Raw genomic sequence first — 25,953 nt, 5'->3', positions numbered from 1 at the left:
GCATTATCAGAGATGATGATGGCAAGAGGCCCGATGGAGTGTCCTTAGTTCCTTGGAGCTTGGGACGGATGTTGGTGTGGGATGCTTCCTGCGTAGACACACTGGCACCGTCCCACCTCCAACGGACTACTGTAAAAGCGGGCGGAGCGGCGGAAAGCGCCGAAATTCTAAAACGTAACAAATATAAGAGCCTCGGTAGAGAGTACCATTTTGTACCATTTGGAGTTGAAACTCTAGGTCCATGGGGTCCCAGCGCGCATAAGTTGTTCGCAGAAATCGCGAAGCGTCTGGTTGACGTAACTGGTGACCGAAGAGCTGGCGGCTACCTCGCACAACGTATCAGCATTGCGATACAGCGAGGAAATGCCGCCAGCATCCTTGGTACAATGCCTCAAGGGCCTATTTTAGATTGGCTACAAATATAATGACCACCAAAAAATACTTTGGTACCCTAAATAAAAAAATCATGCTTACCAAAAAAAATTACTGAACACCAAAAAATTGTATTCAAATACCAAATATATTGAATGATCACCAAAAATCATTAATGATCACCAAATCTTGAAGACCAAATTAATGCGATATTTACATCTAAATAAACCACTATGATTACCAAAAAAATTATACATATTACCAAATAAAGTAAACTGATGCCAAAATTACTAGCCCCTCCCGCTCAACCCCCCGTAGCCCGCACCGCATACCTACCTAACCTAATCTACTTTTCTAGTAGCATTTCGTTATGCTACTAGAAAAGTAAGTTAAACTGCTATCAGTTAAGTGGGTTAGGTTAGGTTAGCACTGCGACCCTTACAGAAACGAAATGGTACTAGAAGAGTAGGTTAGGTTAAGTTTCAACTGCTACCCATACAGATACGAAACGCTACTAGAAAAGTGGGTTAGGTTAGGTTTGAACTGCGACCCTTATAGAAAAGAAATGCTACTAGAAAAGTGGGTTAGGTTAGGTTTGAACTGCGACCCATACAGAAACGAAATGCTACTAGAAAAGTGGGTTAGGTTATGTTTGAACTGCGACCCTTGCAGAAAAGAAATGCTACTAGAAAAGTGGGTTAGGTTAGGTTTGAACTGCGACCCTTACAGAAACAAAATGCTACTAGAAAAGTGGGTTAGGTTAGGTTAGAACTGCGACTGTTACAGAAATAAAATGCTACTAGAAAAAGGTGACGAAGTGGATTAATTAATTGAATAGGATAACGATATATTAAATGATTGCACATTTTTAATTAAAATGTGGTTACAATTTTGTGATCATTTACTATTTTTGCGTTTACAATGATTATTTTGGAGCTATTTGCTTTAATAGGATAGCAAGATTTAAAAATTTGGTTATCATTTTACATTAAAATGGAGTTCTAATTTTGGTGGTCATTTACTATTTTTGGGTTTACAATGATTATTTTGGTGTCATTTTCTTTAATAGGATAGCAAGATGTAAAAATTTGGTTATCATTTCACATTAAAATGGGGATTGAAATTTGGTAATCATTGACTATTTTTGGGTTAATAATGATTATTTTGGTGTCATTTCCTTTAAAAGGATAGTAAAATGTAATAAAATTGGTAATCATTTCACATTAAAATGGTGTTATAATTTTGGTGATCATTCATGATTTTAGGGTGGTAAAATAGATTATTTTGGTATTAAATTTTATTAAATCTGGTGATCAGTTAAATAGCAGCCTTTTAGATTTAAGCTAGTTATTAATTTCGTTTAGTAGTATCACTGTATATATATTGTAATCATTAATTTTTTTTCTAGAAAAAAGATTTTAGTGTATATACCTATTGTGCATGTGTGCGTGTACTAAAGACGTTTGACATAATTTTATGAGGTATAGAATTATATCGCCATACAAAAAACATATTATGTTGGTTTTTGATTATTTAATTTAGTTTAAATAAATAAATAATTACATACAGATGTAGGTAGTGATATATTTACATACGCTATCTGATCATGTGTATTTAAACGCTTTACAAGTCTAAGAACTAATTGTACAACTTATAATGATAACTGATATGACATTTACTTACATTTTTATGTAAGTATGTAGTATTTAACACGATAGAATAGGAGATACAAAAAATAAAATAAAAACTGTTCATATTTTTCCGTATTTTTTATTTATTTATTTTCACGTCTGAGACACCTATTTTTTACCCCTCTTAACATACATATCAATGCAGTCACACAATAAGGTGTTATTGAGCTTCCATCTCTATTGTCTATTAAAATAGTTTGTCAATTTTCTACTTACGGATGGATGCTCAATAAGAACTTATTTTGGGAATGCATTGATTTATATAAGAATGACCCATAATTAAATTTAACTTTTGATTTAACCGTTTCTCAGTTTCCATCACTTTGCCATGATCGTCTCACTGGGGTTCTCTGAAAAAAAAAAACCTATTAATCGGCTGATCAACCTGGTTTTATTTTGGTTAATCTAGTAGACAAAAAGAAGAAGAAGAATAAAACGTCATTTCGTTTCGTTAATGTTTTGACAGGTGGACGACAGTACGTGTATGGGTCGTCAAATGAACTCTTCGATCTTTCTTTAGAAAGGACTAGCTAGAGGAGTACCTACTCGATAGACAAGCAATAACATAGTCAAATGAACTCTTCGATCACTCTTTTGATAGGTCTAAATAGAGGAGTACCTACTCGATAGACAAGCAATAACATAGTCAAATGAACTCTTCGATCTTTCTTTAGAAAGGACTAGCTAGAGGAGTACCTACTCGATAGACAAGCAATAACATAGTCAAATGAACTCTTCGATCACTCTTTTGATAGGTCTAAATAGAGGAGTACCTACTCGATAGACAAGCAATAACATAGTCAAATGAACTCTTCGATCTTTCTTTAGAAAGGACTAGCTAGAGGAGTACCTACTCGATAGACAAGCAATAACATAGTCAAATGAACTCTTCGATCACTCTTTTGATAGGTCTAAATAGAGGAGTACCTACTCGATAGACAAGCAATAACATAGTCAAATGAACTCTTCGATCTCTCTTTAGAAAGGACTAGCTAGAGGAGTACAGTCAAGAGAAAAAATATGGGTGCACTCATCATACTCAAAAATATGTCCCATAGCTCTTATGTCAGCGAATTAAGAACCATGGGACATATTTTTGAGTAAGTTGTCTACACCCATATTTTTACACTAGACTGTACCTACTCGATAGACAAGCAATAACATAGTCAAATGAACTCATCGACCACTCTTTTGATAGGTCTAAATACTTAGAGGAGTATCTAATACTCGCAAAGGAGAGGAAAAATAGTCAGCCATAAAAGTGTGTAAGTAGGTATGTAATAAAACTGGCCAAGAGCATGTCGTCCATGCTTCGTCTAGGGTTCTGTAGTTACCCTTCCTCAGTGCCGGATTTACCACTAGGCTGAGTAGCAGATTTTAGAGGGCGGCAGATTTGGTATAATGCACTAAATCTATATTTTCAATTAGTATAACATAAAAATAATATAACATACAATATACATACCGCTGTTTGGTATAACATACAAATAAACTAATAACATTTAATAAGCTATGCATATAAAAAAAAATAAAAAAATAAAAAATACTATGCATATAAATTAAAATAATGAATAACATCTCATATAAGTATCTGAACAAAACATCAGTAAAATTATTTGGATAGCTCAGTATTTCATAGGTCATCGAAACTAATTACTGTTAGAAAAGTAGGTTAGCTTAGGACTGTGACTCCCCAGAAAAAAAACTGCTACCAGAAAAGTAGGTTAGGTTAGGTTAGAACTGTGACTCCCCAGAAAAAGAAACCGCTACCAGAAAAGTAGGTTAGGTTAGAACTGTGACCCCTCAGAAAAAGAAACTGCTACCAGAAAAGTAGGTTAGGTTAGGTTAGAACTGTGACTCCCCAGAAAAAGAAAGTGCTACCTGAAAAGTAGGTTAGGTTAGGTTAGAACTGTGACTCCCCAGAAAAAGAAACCGCTACCAGAAAAGTAGGTCAGGTTAGGTTAGAACTGTGACTCCCCAGAAAAAGAAGCTGCTACCTGAAAAGTAGGTTAGGTTAGGTTAGAACTGTGACTCCCCAGAAAAAGAAACTGCTACCAGAAAAGTAGGGTAGGTTAGGTTAGAACTGTTACCCCACAGAAAAAGAAACTACTACCATAAAAATAGGTTAGGTTAGGTTAGAACTGTGACCCCCCACAGAAAAAACTGCTACCAGAAAAGTAGGTTAGGTTAGGTTAGAACTGTGACCCCTCAGAGAAAGAAACTGCTACCAGAAAAGTATTAGGTTAGGTTAGAACTGTTACCCCCCAGAAAAATAAAAGGTTAGGTTTATTGCGTGGTATTTGTTTTGTATATTATATTATTTAAACGTTCATCATCATCTTCCTCGCGTTATCCCGGCATTTTGCCACGGCTCATGGGAGCCTGGGGTCCGCTTGGCAACTAATCCCGAGAATTGGCGTAGGCACTAGTTTTTACGAAAGCGACTGCCATCTGACCTTTCAACCCAGAGGGTAAACTAGGCCATATGGGGATTAGTCCGGTTTCCTCACGATGTTTTCCTTCACCGAAAAGCGACTGGTAAATATCAAATGATATTTCGTACATAAGTTCCGAAAAACTCATTGGTACGAGCCGGAGTTCGAACCCGCAACCTCCGGATTGAAAGTCGCACGCTCTTACCGCTAGGCCACCAGCGCTTTTTTATATTATTTAAACGTTATACCTTTTTATACTTATCATAAACGATATTATTGACAAATAATAGGCGTGCGTTCCGTATATCGTTTATTGCAAGACTGGTTCTACCCTCCATATCTATACATATACCTAATATATACCAACACCTCCACCCTTAATCGCTACTTAACTAACTTAATACTATTTGATTCTAATTTCTAAACAGCTGTGAATCGTAACAGGCAACAATGGTACAGATGTGTACCTACGTACAACAACATTATCTAACGGGCACACCGGTGGGAACAATCTTGAATTACAAGTTAATATTTAGCTATATTTAATATTTAAATGCGTTTATTTTAGGAGTACAATAATATCTTAATATTTATGGTTAGGTATTCAAGGTAAGCGTGCGAATGCTCGACATGTGAATTACTTACGTTGATTTACTCTGTGATTGTCCAGTCTACTACTATACATTTAGATTAAAAGTAGGCAGTGTCGAACACTAGGACGCTTACATTTCCTATGTAGCTAATTAACACAATCATACAGAACAGAAGGTAGGTGATACTTAATTCTAAAAATATTCCTCAAATCCGAAACGTATAGGAGGTTTAGGTACCCTTTTAGGTGGACACATATTATCAACCTTATCGGTTGCAACCTGGGGCTGGTCCACGGCGGCAGCCTGCGGGGAAGCGTCTTTAGTCGCACTACCCTGGCTCGCGCTAGCTCTAATCGGCTCGGCTGGTCGTTCCTCTGGTTCCGGCTCGCATCCATCTACTTGCGGAACAATTAAGGAGCTATTTCTACGATGGACGGATGATCTAGGCTGTGTACGTACTTCCTCAGTTACTCTTGGGACCCTGCGCCTTATTTGGTCGATGTGCCTATGTACCTCGGTTCCCTTATCACACAATACCTTATAGTCTGTATTACCTAGAATGTCTGAGACCTTTCCCGGGACCCAGCGATCGGAGGAGCGGTAGTCGCGGCACCACACTTCGTCGCCGCGTGCGAATTCGCGCCCGCGCACCCCTCGTACCGCGTTGTCCTGCTCTTGACGTTTGTTTACACGGTCTAAACGATCTGGTTTAAAATTATCTAAGCGCATACGTAAATTTCTTCCCTGTAAAATTCTGGCCGGACTTTCACCTGTAGTGTAATGCTCGGTATTTCTATATGATAATAAAAACCTGTTTAAAGCCGTATCTATATCTATTTTTTGTTTAATAGCTTTTTGAATTACCCGTTTGCAAATTTTAACACTATTTTCTGCGGCACCGTTGGACGCCGGGTGGTAAGGCGCTGAAAATAAATGATCAATTTTATTTCTTGCCAAAAAAGACTCAAATTCCGCACTAGTAAAAGGAGGGCCATTATCTGTAACTACTTGTTTTGGTAGGCCAAATCTCGCCCACATTGGCCTTAACTCTGAAATTACTGCCCCTGCGTTAGTAGTTTTCATACGAATTGCCTCAATCCACTTAGAACCGGCATCTACCACAATTAAATAAGTGTTCCCTAATATGGGTCCTAAAAAATCACAATGTAATCTTGCCCATGGGCGATTGGGCCATGGCCAGGGACTCGGTGCGTGGCCGGGCGGCGCGCTTGCCACGCTGGCGCACACCTCGCAGCCGCTGCAAGCCGCCTCCACGGCCTCGTCCACTCCCGGCCACCACACATAGCTCCGTGCCAACGCCTTTGTTTTGACAACCCCCATATGTGTGTCGTGCAGCTCTTTCATTACCTTGGATTGACAAGATATCGGGATAACTACTCTGTGTCCCCACATGACACAACCTAGTTCTATATATATCTCTTTCCGTCTATTAAAATATGGCTTAAGTTCTTTTATATCTACGTCAGTAGGCCACCCATCCACGATGTAACTCAAAACTCTGCTGAGAATCGGGTCTGAAGCTGTTTCCCTTTTTAGTACCTTATAGTCTAATAAAAGGGCTTCAGATGCAAAATGTAAGTACGTCTGCTCAGGCAAAACTTCTTCAGAGGCGATTGATTCATCCTTGTGAGAATTAATTAAACGCGATAGGGCATCCGCGGTATTTTTATCAGTATTTACATATTCTATGTTAAAGTCATAAGCTGATAACTTAATCGCCCACCTCTGAAGCCGACTAGCTGCCGTAATCGGTATACCAACATTTGGTCCAAAAATGCTCACTAGAGGTTTATGATCCGTGCGAAGAATGAATTTTCTACCAAATAAATACTGATGGAACTTATCTGTGGCAAAAACTATGGCTAAAGCCTCCTTGTGAATTTGACTGTAATGCATTTCCGCGGGGGTAAGTGCGCGTGACGCGTAGGCGACGGCGCGCTCGGTGCCATCGGGAGCGCGTTGGGCCAAAACTGCCCCAAGGCCACGTGATGACGCGTCACAAGTTACCACACTAACCCGTGACATGTCAAAATGAACCAATACCTCCGCTCCACAAAGATCTTTTTTTACCTGAAGGAATGCCTCATTCTGATCCTTCCCCCAATGATAATGTTTGCCTTTTTTTAATAAGCTATACAGTGGTGTTAAACGGGATGCTAAGTTTTTTACAAACTTTCCGTAAAAATTGATCATACCTAACAAAGATTTTAATTGATGGTTATTTTGGGGTGGGGGCATGTCGATGATGGGTTTAATTTTATCCGGGTTTACCCTTAAACCTTCCTTATCAAGAACAAAACCTAAGTACTGAACTTCCTTAGTCAAAAAGTCACATTTACTTTTTTTAATTTTTAACCCATTTGACTCTAATATACTTAGCACCTGCTCGATCGTATGAAGGTGACTACCGATGTCTTTACTTTTAATTAGGATATCATCATAAAAAATGATTACATCCGGTACCCCTTTAAATAGATCTTCCATAAACTTTTGAAAGATTCCTGGGCTAGAAGCCAGCCCATAAACTAAACGAGCGTATTTGAATAGGCCCCTATGTGTATTTATTACCGTGTACTCCGTGGACGCCTCATCTAGGACTAGTTGATTATAAGCTTGTGACAAGTCTAATTTAGTAAAATACTTGTATCCGCTTAGCGTGCTAAAAAGGTCATCGACCTTGGGAACCGGGTACCTATCGACCAATAAGTTAGGATTAAGGGTCACCTTATAGTCCGCACACAGTCGTATACCGCCGTCCGCCTTACGAGCAATCACCAGAGGAGTGGCCCAGTCGGAGCGGCTGACGGGCCGGATGACGCCCGCCTCCAGCATGGCGTCAAGCTCGGCGTCAACTCGCGGCCGCAGCGCGAACGGTACCGGCCGGGCGCGGCCAGTGTTGCCAGGGCTCTGGAGTCATAAGTTACGTTTCGTTTCCCTAAAAGTCACGTTTTTGCTGCTCAAGTCACATTTTTATATTATTGTATTGTATGGGTAGGTAAATCGATTTTGTTAGAAGAAATTCAGAAAATAATATATTTCACAAAAAATCTACTAACCTTTTATGATGTTTCCTCAAAAGGAAAAAACGGAACCCTTATAGGATCACTCGTGCGTCTGTCTGTCTGTCCGTCTGTCACAGCCTATTTTTACGGAAACTACTGGACCAATTAAGTTGAAATTTAGTACAAATTGGTGGAAATTAGTGACCCAAAGACGGACATGTAAGTCATGTAACGTAAACAAATGAATTTTAAGCATGGGGGCTACTTTTGGGGGGTCAATGAGAAAGTTAAAAAATTAAGATTTTCAATAACCCAAGCAAATTAGAAAAATCTGCGGAAATAATTCGTGTAATAGTTTTGAAAATTGCTTACAGGTATACCTTGTGGTGTCCAGATAAACATACTAAAAGTCCTCGAGGGTAGGGGGTGTGCTGAGAGTGCAGGGAGGGTTAAAGGTACCTTTTTTCTTCTTTTTGCTCATATCTCGAATATATGTACAAATAGCATTATAATTACTTCGGACAAAAATTTTATCATACAACAATTTCCTACAAATTTGGTTATGTTTATTTTTACTTTACGATCAATACTTTAGGAGCTTCAGGCTGTTAAAGTTAAATTAGAGCTAAAAAAAAACCGGCTTAGAGCATGTCGGACCATGCTCAGTGAAGAGTTCCGTAGTTACCCGTCTGTCAAAATAAACTATTCGCAAAAACTCTAAAACAGCTATACCGATTAGGTTCGCTATATTTTTCCTTGAAAGTCTTTACTAAGCTATGTTTTTATGATTTTTTTCATATTTTTTGGACCCATGGTTCAAAAGTTAGGGAAACTAAAGGGGAAAACACAACTTTTTTGCTTTCAGATTATTTCCGAAAATATTAAGTTGATCAAAAAATGGTTCTTGAAGACCCGTATCCGTTTTAAAAGACCTATCTAACGACATCCCGCACTATAGGGTGGAAGCGAAAAAAAATTCATCCCCACTTTAATGTAGGGCAGCCACCATAAAAAAATATATTTTTCTAGTTTCTATTATTAAATTTGGCTTGAATATATAAATTCGTTACACTGACAAAGTCGTAAAATATAAACTAGAAAAAATATTTTTTTAGGGTAACTCCCATACATTAAGTGGGGATGATTTTTTTTCTCGCTTTAACCCTATAGTGTGGGGTGTCTTGGATAGGTCTTTTAAAATGAATAAGGGTCTTTAAGGACCATTTTTGATCAACTTAATATTTTCAGAAATAATCGATCTGAAAGAAAAAAAGTTGTGTTTTCCACTTTAGTTCCCCTAGCATTTTAACCATGGCTCCAAAAAATATTTAAAAAATTGTGAAAGTAAAACTTAGTAAAAACTTTCAAGGAAAAATATAGCGAACCTAATCGGTTTAGCAGTTTTTGAGTTTTTGCAAATAGTCTATTTTGACGGACGGGTAACTACGGAACCCTACACTGAGCATTGCCGGCATGCTCTTGGCCGGTTTTTTTTTAATATTATATGAGCAGGTCGATTAGCTTGCTTATCCTAAACTATTTTTTTTTATTTATGATGAACAATTACGCAAAAAACGACGTTTTCTTAAACCGTCTATTTTTTATCTCTTATTTAACTTTAACAGCCTGTAGCTCCTAAAGTATTGATCACAGAGTAAAAATGAACATAACCAAATTTGTAGAAATTATTGTGATAAAACTTTTGTCTGAAGTAATTACAAATGCTATTCGTACAGATATTCAAGATATGAGGTTAAAAGAAATGAATCATACACAAAAAAAAAACTACTACTATCAAACTAAATGACACCGTCATGTCAAGGTAACAAGTCTCATCTTGCCACGACTATTATAATAAACATAATGGTGGATGTAACGTCAAGGTGTCAGTGCAAGTGTCAACTTGGGTGCGTTCACCGCGTTCCTAAATAATATAAATTGCAGAACTAAACTTGTCCAAAATTCGACTAGCTTAAAAGTCACAAAAATTGCCTCAAGATCGTAAGTCACGCACATGTCACACGAGAAGGCCAAAAGTCACGAAAAATGTGACTTTTGTGACCATCTGGCAACACTGGGCGCGGCAGAACACCGGGCCCGAGCCCGGGCGTACATGCAGCCGCACCGTGCCGCCCGTGTACCGCCCCAAGGTGCCGTCAAACAATGACTCATGCCTGGAAAGGATTTCATTAAGATTATTAGATTTATTTACTTTTTCTGTGTCTATATTACAAATCTTAGAAGCAGGAATATCTATACCTAACTCACAAAGCCATTGTCGACCTAAAAGAGTAGTGATACCCTGGTCTATCACATACAAATCTAATATTTTCCTTATTCCTTTGTACCTAACTTCAACTCGCACATAACCCTCCGGTTGAATCACAGTTTTATTGTATAGCGTTAAATTTAAACGACATGGCCGTATCGGTAAATCTCTGAAACGTTTATAATAAGTATCTAGCGAGATACAAGCTAAGGCAGCTCCGGTGTCAATTTCCATATTTAGCAACTGATTTTCAACAAACATTGAGATACATACCGGTTTATATTTGCTTAACGACATTTGGTACATAGGTTCGTTGTTATCATCCGAATCACAACTATAGTCTAGCGCCGACGTATATCCGCCGTTATCGCTCGCCGCGTCAGCTGATGCCCGGTGCGCGTGCACCCAATAGTTGTTCGTGCCTCGGCGGCCCGAGCGCCCTCCGCGCCCGCGCCCGCGCCCGCTGCCGCCTCTCCCAGCTGATCGGTTACCGCGTGCTCCGCTACCGTTATAGGTCACGCCGTCGCCGCGTGATTGTGACTGGCTGCCCGCCGTTTCCGTCACTCCGAATCTTGCATTTTTCTCAGGGCACATCCTCCTTAAGTGGCCTAAGTTTTTGCACAAACTACACTCAAAGTTTTTATATTTACAGCTTTCCGTTTTATGCCCAATCTCACCGCACGCCATACATTTATGGTTCGCTTCAAGTTTATGTACACCCGTGATAATCTTAGCGTCACGATCTACGGCGACTGCATTCTTTTCTGCCGCCTCCAGTGTCGTAGCCAAGCTGACTGCCCTCGAGTAGCCGATGCCGTCCTCTGCAAACAATCTTTGCCGCGTCGACTCACTGACAATGCCGCAAACAAGTTGGTCGCGAAGATTATCTTCTAAATTGGTACCAAAATCGCATGTTTTTGCTAACTTCTTCAGTTCTGCCACGTACTCAGCTACACTCTCTCCCTCTGCCTGGCGCCGCTGTCGAAATCTGTAGCGTTCGGCCAAGATGGAGGGCTTCGGTTGCAAGTGATTTTTTAGCAGAGTCACCGCGTTAGTGAAGGTCAAAGACGAAGGTTGGTTGGGGCTTGCTAGCGTAGATAACAATTGATAGGCATCTTCTCCCATTACAGCGATTAGTGTCGGCAACTTCACTTGATCCTTAATATCGTTCGCGAGAAAATACATTTCTAACCTCTCACAGTACATAGTCCAATTTCCAGCTTTCACGTCAAACTCGGGTATTTTGCCGACGCCCATTGTTTTTTTAACACTATTTAGATTTAGTTATCACTCGTACACAAATAATACTTGATTTTAGCGCGTATTTACTAAAATAACGATAAAAACCATGCCTCGTTCGCCAGTGACAAATAATAGGCGTGCGTTCCGTATATCGTTTATTGCAAGACTGGTTCTACCCTCCATATCTATACATATACCTAATATATACCAATTATATGTAAAGTAAAGTTCATTATACATTATAAAATTATAGAATTTATTGTTATACGTATCGCACGTTATGCCATTCAAAATTATACTAATTGAATTTATATATTCGGAGCAATATATTATAGGTTTTTATACGTTCTATTACTTACCCGCAGACAACAATACTAGGGATGCGTATTACACAGGCCGGCCATGCCAATATCCCTCGTTCTATGGTGCTGGAAAGTTATGAAAACCTTGTATCTGATATCAAGAGCACTCTATCCTAAGTTTCGGTATGGGATCGGAACAATTTAGTGAGATATATTCAATACCACGAAGACACAAGAATCGCCGACCTCTCAAACTGGGTAAGTAATAGAACGTAATGAACGAACGCAATGATTAGGGTCCATATTGGGTTGCATACAAGTTTAGGTCATATCTTTGTTGCGCATAACAACTTGTGTCATAATCATCATTGCCCATACAAATGAAAAGTCATATTATATTGTGTCATACATTTTTAGCCATAATATTTGATGACATACTCAGCAGTTGTCATAAACTTTTTGTGCATATAGGTTTTGATTATAATGAATCAAATGTCATACCAGCTAAAAGCATATTTGTGACGTTCCATGGGAAAAGGTACCTTATGAGGGTTTCTAGTTTCGGAGATATTAAATGTTTTGTAAAAAGGTGAAAAAATGCTCAATTTTTTTTATTGGGTGATCTGAAACCTTAATGCTTCACGTTTGTTTACCTGTTTTTATTTTTGTTATATGTTAGTTATAAGCCTAGTAATGTCGTCTCAGAGTTTAGTAGAAAAGGTACCTTATGGAAAAGTCGAATACCTAAGTAGGTGCAACAAAGTCAACCGCTATATAATTTTTGGTTAACCGCGAGTTCTCAGTTCGGGGCGAACTACTAGTTTAATTTAAACGTCATAATTTCAGAGACGTTTGACGGTTAAAATTACTCTTGCAAGACTGTGCTATAAAAATGGCTGCAGAGTTATCTTGATCTGACTCTAGTAGATTGTTAATATGTATATATATATAATATAAGATGAAATAGGCCTTTTACCCGAGTAAACACAACTTTTCATATCGAAAGCGAGGAAACCAAATAAGACAATGCAAATTAAAGTATGAATATCAGAGACGTTTGCCGCTTAGGGTACTTTTTAGAGTTCCGTACCCAAAGGATAAAACGGGACCCTATTACTAAGACTCCGCTGTCCGTCCGTCCGTCCGTCCGTCTGTCACCAGGCTGTATCTTACGAACCGTGATAGACAGTTGAAATTTTCACAGATGATGTATTTCTGTTGCCGCTATAACAACAAATACTAAAAACAGAATAAAATAAAGATTTAAGTGGGGCTCCCATACAACAAACGTGATTTTTGACCGAAGTTAAGCAACGTCGGGCGGGGTCAGTACTTGGATGGGTGACCGTTTTTTTGCGTAACGGAACTCTTCGTGTGCGAGTCCGACTCGCGATTGGCCGGTTTTTAATTTCTTACTTTTTCGTTATAAAACTGCCCAATAGTCAACGGCATTAGGTACTCATACAGCCAAAAAACTATTTTAGAAAATTTACTTAAATATCAAATAACATTTACACGAGTAAAATAAGCAATTTTATCTTATATTTTAATTTATATTTAACATAAAAAACCAATTTAATGTCGTGATAAAGTTTAACTGTGGCTGTACACATCTTTTTACTATGAAGGGGAGTCTTTTTTATGATAACTCAAAAACGGCTTAACTGATAATTATATTAATATCTTTCTAACAGTGGCGGATTTGCAGTCTTTGCCGCCCTAGGCCTCAGGTCCTATAGCCGCCCCTGTCGCAGCACCCATCATATTGACTACATTTTAAGTTATTTCTTGTTATCATCAGCGAATTTTTGTCACAATTTGCCGCCCCTAATTTTTTGCCGCCCTAGGCCCTGGCCCATTGGGCCTTAGGGCAAATCCGCCACTGCTTCCTAAAGTCTTATTTCTGCGATTTTACCATATTTTTTGGACCCATGTTTTATTAATAGTTAATAGAGGCGGGAAGACACAATTTTATTTCTTTCGGAGCGGTTATTTCCGAACATATTAACTTTATCAAAAATGAATGTCTAAGAATCCTAACGATACCCCGCACTATTTACATGTAGGGGAGGTACAGTCAACTGTAAAAATATGGGTGTAGCCAACTTATTAAAAAATATGTCCCATAGTTCTTAATTCGCTGACTATTCCATATTTTTACAGTTGACTGTATACCAAAAATTATAATTTTTTTAGATTTAATTTTACCACTTTGTCGGCAATGTCGGCATATATAATTGACTTATTAATTATTATATCCATGCCGAATTGCAGCTTTCTAGTTCTAACGACGACCGAGCCATGGTATAATAATATACTTCGCCTGGTACTCTCCTCCGACCACGTGACTGACACAAGCCTACGTCATCATGCGACAGCGCTATATAATAGTATGCAATAGCGCTATATAAAGTGGCAATGTTATTATGACGTAGGCTTGTGTCACTCTGGCCACAGAATAAATAATAGTACTACCGTACAGAAAGGAAACTTCCTACTAAACCGAAGTTGGACAGCGGTTCAGGGTCGAATCACGCTATCCCTTTCTAATATATGGCACTATCCCTTTCGGCAATTTACGGTTGTCAAAAATCAAGTGATTATCTTATCTGTGGTCGTGGACGCAAAAGGAAGTCAAGTGACCAACCCTAATAATTGCTCGGAGCAATGCTGAGCCGAGCGGAGCCGAGTTTGGCCGAAGTCAAGAGTTTCGCACCCCTGCTCTGGCAAGAGAAGACACCATGTTTTATTAGACTATGGACCGAGCAAAGCCGCGGACGGACAGATGGACATGGCGAAACCATAAGGGTTCCTAGTTGACTACGGAACCCTAAAAAACTAGTTACTTACATTTGCTTAGAATCATAACAGTAATGATAGAAACGTTCCCTCTCACTCTCCTCTGGGAACGGACTGTAGCCCTCAGTCTCGCGGCACTGGAATCTTAAGTCATTACAAATAGTGTCAAAACGTACAAGTTTATGTTTTTCGTTGGTTGAACAAAACACGTCAGTGCTGAAACACAAAAATAATATATTTTAAAAGGCCAACTGCGTAAATATTTAAAAGTAAACAGCAAGCCCATAGTGGCCCGGCCAACGAAAGAAAAGTCTTCTAGAAATCGATTTTCGCTCATGTCGTCTTGGATATGGATGAATATGGTATCGACGCATTCATTGTAATGCCCTGAATACAAATATATGAGATGACAAGCGCGAAAGTGGTGGGGGTAGTTGCTGTGACGTCATAAAGTCGGCAGTACAAACTTTTATTTTATTTTCTTTTAAACATACCATGTGGGGTACCCAATGAAAGGGCTTTGTGAGTAGATTACAAATATATAACATACTATAATATTAACAATACTTGGTTTAACTAATTACTAGAAAACGTTCTAAAATTTCACAATCCACAGTTGACTTCTAACTGCTCTAAATTGAAAATGGCTGAATGGATTCGTCCAAAATACATACCAAGTGACTGCGAATATCTTCTATATAATATTAAAAAATAAATAATCAGATATATCAAATAATAAGAAAAAAAAAATTAAATCTATTTATTTCCGAAAAAAGTACTTAATCATACATATGTGTGCAAAATCTCTAGTATGAGATTAAGTATGTGCGCGGTCACTAAACTCGCGTTTTGTTGTTACCTAACTAATTCAGAATATAAACAAATATCTACTTACCTTAATTTAGCAAATGGTTTTTTTTTTAGTTTGTTTGCCAGTATATTTGCCAGAGCATTGTCATTTGTGAAATATTCTTTTAGAATATTATTGACTTGCGATGGTTTTATATTTTCTAATATATGTACTAATTCCGTAGGTAATTTATTTAATGTATCTGGGAGAATATACCAACAAGTTCTTTTGCCATATACATTATTTGCCTTTGGCACCGTGTACATTGGTAAATTCTGGAGTTGACGCAATTTAATAGATCTCTCTAGTTTTTACAGGTGAGTTATTTGATGAGATTGATCTTTAATGATTGCTGCATCAACTTTATCAAATACATTCATTACTTTGCAGTATTTAAACAATAGGGCATAGTTCTCTCTGTACTTAGTTTTTATTTTAAGTATATGGTACTATGGTTTTAATAAGTCTTAGTTGGATATCATATATATCATATATTCATAAAAGTACATCAAGTTGAAAAAAGTATAATTTTCTGTTACATTAAACTGCAACTATTATTAAAACAAACAAAAGACCCGACAGTTTGACATATATATTTTAGAAATGGTATTTCTTACTAGCTTTCATTTGGTACCCATCATATTGCTATATTAAGGAAAAAAAACAATCCCCCCCCTCCATTTTTATATTAGCGGGCGCCATTCTCAAAATGTATGTAGCCTAGGTATGTCACTACTGTCACTACCACAATTCTGACGAATTCAACCACACCTCATATGTCAAAAATGTCAAAAACACAATATGTTTTTTTTCTTACTATAGCAATATGGGTACCAAACGAAAGCTAGTGAAAAGACCATTTCAAAAATATATGTAAACAGTCGGGTTTTTTGTTTGTTTTAATAATAGTTGCAGTTTAGTGTAACAGATAATTATACTTTTTCAACTTGATGTACTTTTCTTATTTATTTTTTAACATTATAAAGAGAATATTCACAGTCATTTGGTATGTATTTTAGACTAATCCATTCAGCCATTTTCAATTTAGAGCACTTGAAAGTCAACAGTGGATTGTGAAATTTTTGAACGTTTTCTAATATTTTTTTAGACCAAGTATTGAAAATGTTACAGTATGTTATGTATATATTTGTGATCTAGTCACAAAGCCCTTTCATTTGGTACCCCACATGGTATGTTTAAAAGAGACAAAAAAAAAAGTTTGTACTGCAGACTTTATGACGCCACAGCAACTACCCCCACCACTTTCGCGCTTGTCATCTCATATATTTGTGTCCTTACACTGAATGCATCGATACCATATTCACCCATATCCGAGAGGACATGAACGAAACCTAACCTAAAACCTGAAATTACGGCCCGCTACCAGAGCATATCGGGCCATGCTCAGTGTACGGTTCAGTAGTTAGCCGCCTTACAACAGGCATTAAAAGTAGGCTTCTTGTATCCATACTATCCATACTTAATATACCTACTTAATGCTTAATCTATCCAATCTTAACCTTTAAACGAGCAATTCTTGTTTATTTATTTATATATATATTTTGGGGATCTCGGAAACGGCTCTTTAAGAACGATTTCGATGAAGTTTGCTATATGGGGGTTTTCGGGAGCGATATATCGATCTAGCTAGGTGTTATCTCAGGGAAAACGCGCATTTTTGAGTTTTTATATGTTTTCTGAGCAAAGCTCGGTCTCCCAGATATCTAATACCTTTAAACGAGCAATTCTTATTTATTTATTTATTTATATATATTTTGGGGATCTCGGAAACGGCTCTAACGATTTCGATGAAATTTGCTATATGGGGGTTTTCGGGTTATTATAATAACTAACTCTTAAGGTCTCTGCCCACTACACCGTATTACCATGACCGTGCTGTGAACGTATCAGGCACGGAATGTAACATGATACGGACTACTATGCCCACTACACCGTGTCCACATTGTTTCATATCCGTACATAACGGGTTTAGTGCCCTTAGCAACCGCGTATCATCCCCATAGCATCCGCCTACAATCCCCGTAGCATCCGCGTTTCATCCCCTTAGTATCCGCATTTTATTCGCGAGAGCAAGACTCGTCAGAAAGAGCAAGCGAATAGTTATAAGACTGGAAAGAGCGAGCAAGAAATATGGCAACGAGTTTAAAACGGGCTTAGAACGGTCACCATAAGCGGTTATAAACCGTATGCTCACCGTTTCGCCGCCTGCACGAACCGTTCTGGCAACGTTGCTTGCCGTGCACGGAGCGTTTCGGCTAGGGTTGCCAACCGTACTATATTATATAGTATTGTACTATATTTTGGCTCTCTGTACTATATACTTTAGGAAATATATATAGTACGCTAAAATACTATATTTCCGATTAAACGTATATTACACTCATGTTTAGTATTTTATCTTATATTATATTTTTGATGCCTTATTCTGGAAAATACTATATTCCACCAAAAATAAGGTGGCAACCCTAGTTTAGGCACCGACAAAATATCATCGCCGACAATTTTTGACGGTCCGTGCATGGCACGCGACGGGTATGGTTGGTGTCGGGCTAGTGGGCATAGTCTCATACTTTTTAATACAAATAATATTTTTTTGCCTGACACGGTACGTTCCTACTAGGGTCATGGTATGATACGGTGTAGTGGGCAGAGACCTTTATCTTGCGCATTTTTGAGTTTTTGTATGTTTTCCGAGCAAAGCTCGGTTACCCAGATATTAAATATATGTCGGAGCCTGACACCAGAAAGACGTATTGCAGCGTTATTGTTCATTATTTTAGACGCCTGTATAAAATCGGTTAGCAATGTTGAGCTACGTATTATTTGGTTGTTACGTAATAAATAAAGTTGCGTAGAGAGTAACGCCGTCTATTGGCGCATTGTTGAAATAAAGTTGCGTAGAGAGTAACGCCATCTATTGGCGTGTTGTTGAACTAAGATGACAGGTAGAAGGCTTTGGAACGTCGAGAGATTTCTCTTGAGTGAGCGTAGGCACGAGTTGGCATTTTTGTCGGTATGTTGGTAGACTGGTCGAGCAGGTTTGCCAACTTGACTGGAGGCGGGAGCAGTGTGGCTCCGCCGCTGGTAGTTCTTCTTGATCGGACCGCGCTAGAGATCGGACGTACGCTCGTTAGCCAACCTCGTGCCTAACTCGCTACGTTCCTGAAGGCTTATATTATACCTGAAGGATTATTCTGATAGCTTATAGAATCCAGCGTTCTTTAATCATTTAGCTAAGTGTTTTATTTCAAGTGTTATTTTGATTTCTTATGTTTCATTAGAAGCTTACTTTTGTGAAATAAAGAAAGGATTTGTTATGTGTTGTTTTGAAAAGATTTGTCCCTCTGAGTTTGTTGCCGGTCCCTTAAAGGGCTAAATCTTTTCAGGTCAGAGGTGTAGGGTTGTAGCCGGCATAGTTTGACATGAATAAAGATTTTAACGGTTTTATGTGATCTTTTTATTTTTAAATCCTTTGAAGTAAAAATAGCAATTAGTTCGTTTTAACATTTAGTACTGAAATATAGTAGGCACTAGTATGGTTAACGAGTCCGAGTGTTTATTTCATGCACTGGTAGCAATGGTCGGTACTGGTTTAGCTGTGAAGTAATACATCGAGATACTAGCCCACGCACCCACCGCCTTTAGGACCGTCGGTATTCGACATATATATAAGTTAATAAACAAGAATTGCTCGTTTAAAGGTAAATATTAGATTAGATATATTATAGTAGGGATATATTTATAATCCTGGATAGCACTATTAGGCACGCGCGGTTTATCTAGTCTTCCTGTACCCTCACCATGTACGTACGCGGCCTTAAACGCTAGCGACTGCCTCAACTCAAAGGCCTACTCCTTCGAGCAACACGGAAGGGAGCCGGCATTCGCACTATTTCCCCTCTGCCGAGCTACAAGATTAGCGCGTCAATCTAATCTAGCGCGGGTAATAAAACTAGTTGCACTTGGATTTTTCACTAGACCAAGTCCAGACGCGCGCGTGAACACTGCTGCACAAAAATGCCTGTTTGCTCGGTTTATTGTTATAAAAAGAGGTCGGGGACATCAAATTTACAAAAAGAAAGTGTTACATTTCACATGTAATATTTTTTTTAACATATCATACGTTTAATTACATTCAAACACAATTATTATATTTTAGTCTCATGTAATTGTTGGATTTATCGATTTTGCTCGCTCAGTACAAATTGCGGATCGGTCGAGCGACAAATCCGACTTCTCATCTCTCAGAATACAATAACATACTTCAACGAAAATGTGTTAGTGTGCGTGTTGTGACACTTGTCACTCGTCCGTACACAAAAAGAGATCGAGATTTGCAAGATTTGTCTTTGACGTGTGTCATTTTCTATGTATTTGTGTCGTCATTACAGATTGGATTTTGTATGTAAGTGTGTGAGAAGTGCGACTGTGTGCACCTTTCCCCCCGCGAAAAATGGCAGAAAGATTTGTACGGTGAGATATCGCTTGGGCTCCTCCCTTCCGATGTGTCGGAAGCCGGTGTTGCTCGAAGGCCTACTCTGTCCACGGAGCGGCTGACGCGACGTTGCCGCTCCGTGGACAGAGTTGTGCGGTTTTGTATGTAGGCTGCAAGCAAGCGTACACCAAGCGTACAGTCACCTGCAATAATATGTTACTCTTCGAAGGCCGCAAAAATATGTGACACGCTCATATGGCTCTACAAATAAGATCATGTCCGATATTTTTGCGGCCTTCGAAGAGTAACATATTATTGCAGGTGACTGTACAATGACGAATACGCGTCTATGCAGGCCGCGTAGCCAAGATGCCAATCGCTTACGCTCCATAGCGATCGAAACGCAACTGTCACTGTCACACTAATATGCAAGAGTGATAGAGAGACAAAGCTTTTCGTTGTCGAAGCGATAGCGATTGTAACCTTGGCTAGGCCGGCAGCTACGCTTCCGTGGACAGTAGGCCAAACGCGATGCATCTCGCTTGCACTAATGTCAGTACATGCATTGTGAGTTAGTTTACGCAGTCGCTATTGAATATGTCAGTGTCAAACGTGTGGTAAGGATACTGGTTACTACCCCACTATTAACGGTCAAACACATTTTACATAAAGGACACTTCTGTGGACAATATTATAAATTTAACGACATAGGCACATATTATTGTATACTGTTTATACTAAGCTTTTATTTGACGTGCCTTGTTAGTATAGGTAGTTAGTTGGTTTGTTAGTTAGTGTTCCCGATTTCTGATTGCCCTGAAAATTTGCATTCACATGTAAAGGGGCTCACAGACTATCAGTTAGCTGGACGATCAGCCGGCCTGTCAGTTAAACGCAAATTAAACAAAAAATTAAATTTAAACAAAAATTTGACAGCTCCGGATAATATCGTCCGGCTAACAGGAAATCAGTGGGCCCCTTAATAGTAGAAGAGTCGGCCGCAAATTTTTTAACCGACTTGATACCACGATGAAATGCACAATGGTTTCCCATAAAAGTGATGCTAAGTCCGTATTCGATAGTCTGCCACGGCGGAACTTGCCGAAAGTACGAAAAAGAAGGCCACTTCCGGTGCGAAAAAAGGGGGCTGATTTAACCCATCTGATACCGAATTAATAGTTATGGCAGCAGTTAGAAATTTACATGTAGACACAGAAAAGCGAAGTCTGCCAGTATTTTTTATGCCGGAAGTGCTTGGCAGACGCTCTCAAAGGTGGCCACCGGGACCCCTAATTTAACCCATCTGATACCACCATGAAATCATTTCCAGTCGGTAGGTATGAACCCTCATGTCAGGAATATATAAGTCTGCCAAGGCTTTTCCTGCCGAAACACCTTGGCAGACGAGATTATGTGAGCACAGTCACCATCGGTTACCCTACACTAACCCATCTGATACCACCATGAAACCAATTCCAGTCGGTAGGTATGAACCCCCATTTTAGGAATATATAAGTCTGCCAAGGTTTTTCCTGTCGAAACACCTCGGCAGACGAGATTATAAGCAAGATGACCATCGGTTACCGTACACTAACCCATCTGATACCACGATGAAACCAATTCCAGTCGGTAGGTATGAACCCTCATTTCAGGAATATATAAGTCTGCCAGGGCTTTTCCTGCTGAAACACCTTGGCAGACGAGATTATGTTACCAAGGTGTACATCAGTTACCCTACATCAACCCATCTGATACCACCATGAAACCAATTCCAGTCGGTAGGTATGAACCCCCATTTCAGGAATATATAAGTCTGCCAAGGCTTTTCCTGCCGAAACACCTTTTCAGACGAGATTATAAGCAAGATGAACATCGGTTACCGTACACTAACCCATCTGATTCCACCATGAAACAAATTCCAGTCGGTAGGTATTTACTCTCATTTCAGGAATATATAAGTCTGCCAAGGCCTTTCCTGCCGAAACACCTTGGCAGACGAGATTAAGTTAGCAAGATGTACATCAGTTACCCTACATTAACCTATCTGATACCACCATGAAAACAATTCCAGTCGGTAGGTATGAACCCGCATTTCAGGAATATATAAGTCTGCCAAGGCCTTGGCAGACTGGACTTGTCAAACAAGGTATCAGATGGGTAAATGTGGGGTAACTGATGTACACCTTGCTAACATAATCTCGTCTGCCAAGGTGTTTCGGCAGGAAAAGCCTTGGCACACTTATATATTCCTGAAATGAGGATGCATACCTACCGACTGGAATTGGTTTCATGGTGGTATCAGATGGGTTAGTGTACGGTAACTGATGGTCATCTTGCTTATAATCTCGTTTGCCAAGGTGTTTCGGCAGGAAAAGCCCTGGCAGACTTATATATTCCTGAAATGGGGGTTCATACCTCCCGACTGGAATTGGTTTCATGGTGGTATCAGATGGGTTGATATAGGGTAACTGATGTACACCTTGCTAACATAATCTCGTCTGCCAAGGTGTTTCGGCAGGAAAAGCCCTGGCAGACTTATATATTCCTGAATTGAGGGTTCGTACCTACCGACTGGAATTGGTTTCATCGTGGTATCAGATGGGTTAGTGTACGGTAACCGATGGTCATCTTGCTTATAATCTCGTCTGCTAAGGTGTTTCGGCAGGAAAAATCTTGGCAGACTTATATATTCCTAAAAGGGGGGTTCATACCTACCGACTGGAATTGGTTTGTTGGTGGTATCAGATGGGTTAGTGTAGGGTAACCGATGGTGACATTGCGCACATAATCTCGTCTGCCAAGGTGTTTCGGCAGGAAAAGCCTTGGCAGACTTATATATTCCTGACATAAGGGTTCATACCTACCGACTGGAATTGGTTTCATGGTGGTATCAGATGGGTTAAATTAGGGGTCCCGGTGGCCACCTTTGAGAGCATCTGCCAAGCACTTCCGGCATAAAAAATACTGTCAGACTTCGCTTTTCTGTGTCTACATGTAAATTTCTAACTGCTGCCATAACTATTATTTCGGTATCAGATGGGTTAAATCAGCCCCCTTTTTCGCACCGGAAGTGGCCTTCTTTTTCGTACTTTCGGCAAGTTCCGCCGTGGCAGACTATCAAATTCGGACTTAGCATCACTTTTATGGGAAACCATTGTGCATTTCATCGTGGTATCAAGTCGGTTAGAAAATTTGCGGCCAGCTCTTCTACTATAAGCAGGGTGACAATACAATATTATTGTACAGTCGACGTCAAAAATATGTTTACACTTTTGCACCTTACTCCTTTGTAATAAGGTAAAAAGTGTAAACATATCTTTGACGTCGACTGTACCATCGTGCTGACCTGATGATGGAGACAGGAGGTGGCCATAATAGGAACTCTGTGATGAAACGACACAACCTAATCGTGTTTGGGGTTTCGCGAATTGTCTTGATGATTATTAGTTACCCGTGGTAAAAAAGTACAGTCAGCGATAAAAGCTTGTACCAAAAATGATATTTTTGGCAAAAACTTATTCTTATTTGAATCTCAAGTAGGTACTGAAAAAATGTATCCGTCTGTACCTACTTAAGGGTGTAGAATAAAAATTTACTTTAGATTTCCTAAACTTTGCTAACTATGTCTACAGGAAAGACGCGGACGAGTTAACCATACCCCACATTAAAGTGTGTATGACCCAAACCGTTATAACGTGTGAAGGATAGAAAGTTGGCTCACTTCACGACTTCCCAGCAGTTCAGTAAGTCCTTTACGCATGGCGGCAATTCAATATTGCCGCGATGGCGAACCTCAAAAAATTCCGTCATCGATTTATAATCGTGTTTGCTAGTAAACATGGATTGTCCCGATGTCCGCCCCGCCACTGCAAACAACAATATATGGTACAAGTACATGTATTGTACCGCCAGCACTAATAGTAGCGAATGAAACAATGCGTCAAAAGTACCTATACCTATGCCACCATAGCAGCGTACTCGTATGCTGATTGTAATAATAACAGAGCCTAAGGCAAGATGACAATCCTACAGCCTGGCAAAAAAGAGTAGAAATTAAAAAGTGGCAACACTGTAGTGTCGTCCGGTTCTCTTATATAAATTGATTTGAAAGGGATGACACTACAGTGTTGCCACTTTTTAATTTCTACTCTTTTTTGTCAGGCTGTACATTGACAAACGCCAAAAGAAAAGTACATAAATAATGTACCTGGATGACAGATGATGCGAAAACCAGAAACGTCATCGTATCTAAACCACATCTAAACAAATCGAGGGGTATTCGACAAGCGACGTTTGACCTATCGTGTTGATTTTCCGTTGATGTGATGTCACATCATGTGGGAAAAATTGTGAGTTTTCGAATACGTAGGTACAATGCCAAAATTTGACATTAGCAATCCACAGTTAGGGGACAACCAAACCCAACCACCCCGAGCTCAGAGCCATTATAAACCACATCACTACACCTTATACATAGATTTATAAGGCATAGATCGAGTGTTCGTACATCCCTAGTGAAGCCATTTCAAGTGCGACGTCACGTCGCACTCGTGTCACCGTATTCGATCGGCCCTGGCAGTACTCAAGGTCACGTCGGTTTGTGTACACCTCCCGTTTAAAAATCGTGAGAGTCAGGATGGCGGGTGTACCCAAATAAAAATAAACAAAAAGCATACCATATTTTAGTACCTAATTTGTACTATTTGGCACCTCCTTTAAAAAAATTAGTACCTCACGGTATTTAAAGTTATTACCAAAAAACATTACACCCGCCATTCTGACAGTCAGACAGCCAGTAAATTCTATAAAAGCCAAATTTTAGTACCTTTTTAGTACTTTCATATTCAATTATAAATTGAGCCCTTTTATTTGTGGTTTCCGAGTTTTACTCATTTTACACTTTACATTGCTATTACAATGTTGCAGGCGCTTCGATTTTTCACAGTATCGATTTCGTTTTTAAGAAAAAACGCTACGCTACAACTATTGTTATTACGCCAGGATTTAGTACCTTTTACGTTTAATTTGTTACCCTTTCACGTTTAATCTGTTAAGTTCAATTAACTATGAAAATTAAGTCTTACAAATGGCCAGGCGCCATGTCAAAGAATTCTTCCTATGAAAAAATTCTGCTCTTCATTGTGCTTGTAATTGTGTACAGTCGCCATCAGATATATCGGAGCGGCCGAGGTGTTCACAATATCTGAACACGCACTCTAACCCCTTGACAATAGAGGCGTGTTTAGATATTTGTGAGCGCCTTGGCTGCTCCGATATGTTTGATGGCGACTGTACCTAATACCTACTCTTAAGTATATTATGGTGATTAATGAAATAAAACCCGCAAATTATGTCTGTTTGTCGGTATATGACTTCTTTGTGGGATCCCGTTGATGTCCTTTTTAGGGTTCCGTACCAAAAAGGTACAAAAGGAACCCTCATGGTGCGATTCTGTCCGTCTGTCCGTCCGTCTGTCACATCGCTAAATATCGCTATCTCGAGAACTACTGAAGCTATCGATTTGAAATTTGCAATGATTATTTATTTATGATTTTTAATAATTATGGAAAACGCCCAATATAAAGAGGGGGCAAAAATTACAAGTCTAGTTACTAGGTCGAGTGGGATATCATTTGAAAGCGCTCGAATTGAACATTACAAAACATTTCTTTTTCACAGTGAAAAAAAAAATACTTTTGAAGGAAAAATGTGTAAAACAAAAACTATTAAGGTCAGTGTGGCCAAATCCGTCAGAGGAGTAAATTCGTCCAACAACATTTGCGGCTATTCTAACAACAGTATGCACTTGCTAGGGGCCACAAAACCGTGCATATTTTAGAAAACCGGTTTTTCGTTTTTTGTGAAACTGCAAAACCGGCTTTTACGGTTTTTTCGGTGATTTCGATTTTACGTATAATTTG

General features: G+C 39.1%; 2 protein-coding genes across 5 annotated transcripts in view; both read right to left on the bottom strand.

The window, feature by feature from the left end:
• Positions 1 to 2,139: 2,139 nt before the first annotated feature.
• Positions 2,140 to 25,953, bottom strand: part of LOC134804234 (uncharacterized) — a 39,460-nt gene continuing 15,646 nt past the window's right edge. The window contains exons 2-5 of one of the 4 annotated variants that reach the window (XM_063777206.1): positions 23,754 to 23,898; positions 14,778 to 14,870; positions 11,985 to 12,053; positions 2,140 to 2,413 (exon numbers count right to left, since the gene is read on the bottom strand). In XM_063777206.1, coding sequence (XP_063633276.1) covers positions 2,401 to 2,413; positions 11,985 to 12,053; positions 14,778 to 14,870; positions 23,754 to 23,898 — 320 coding nt within the window. In that variant the 3' untranslated portion in view covers positions 2,140 to 2,400. Of the gene's footprint in view, positions 2,414 to 11,984; positions 12,054 to 14,777; positions 14,943 to 23,753; positions 23,899 to 25,953 lie in introns of all 4 variants that reach the window. The other 3 variants (XM_063777204.1, XR_010146093.1, XM_063777205.1) reach the window with 3 other exon arrangements.
• On the bottom strand, positions 10,203 to 11,829 carry LOC134804596 (uncharacterized). Its single transcript, XM_063777707.1, has 2 exons — positions 10,657 to 11,829; positions 10,203 to 10,288 (listed from the first exon to the last, which is right to left on the bottom strand). The coding sequence occupies exons 1-2, from the start codon at positions 11,638 to 11,640 to the stop codon at positions 10,283 to 10,285; spliced, it is 990 nt and encodes a 329-aa protein (XP_063633777.1). The 5' UTR covers positions 11,641 to 11,829; the 3' UTR covers positions 10,203 to 10,282.

Source organism: Cydia splendana, chromosome Z (assembly GCF_910591565.1).
Source record: "Cydia splendana chromosome Z, ilCydSple1.2, whole genome shotgun sequence".
NCBI lineage: Eukaryota > Metazoa > Arthropoda > Insecta > Lepidoptera > Tortricidae > Cydia > Cydia splendana.
Note: the sequence above shows the minus strand (reverse complement) of the source record. Positions and strands in the feature narration are given on the sequence as shown.

Bases quoted from the DNA above. Each gene is read 5' to 3' on its own strand.
- LOC134804596 (XM_063777707.1), bottom strand. From the start codon at position 11,640: ATGGGCGTCGGCAAAATACCCGAGTTTGACGTGAAAGCTGGAAATTGG.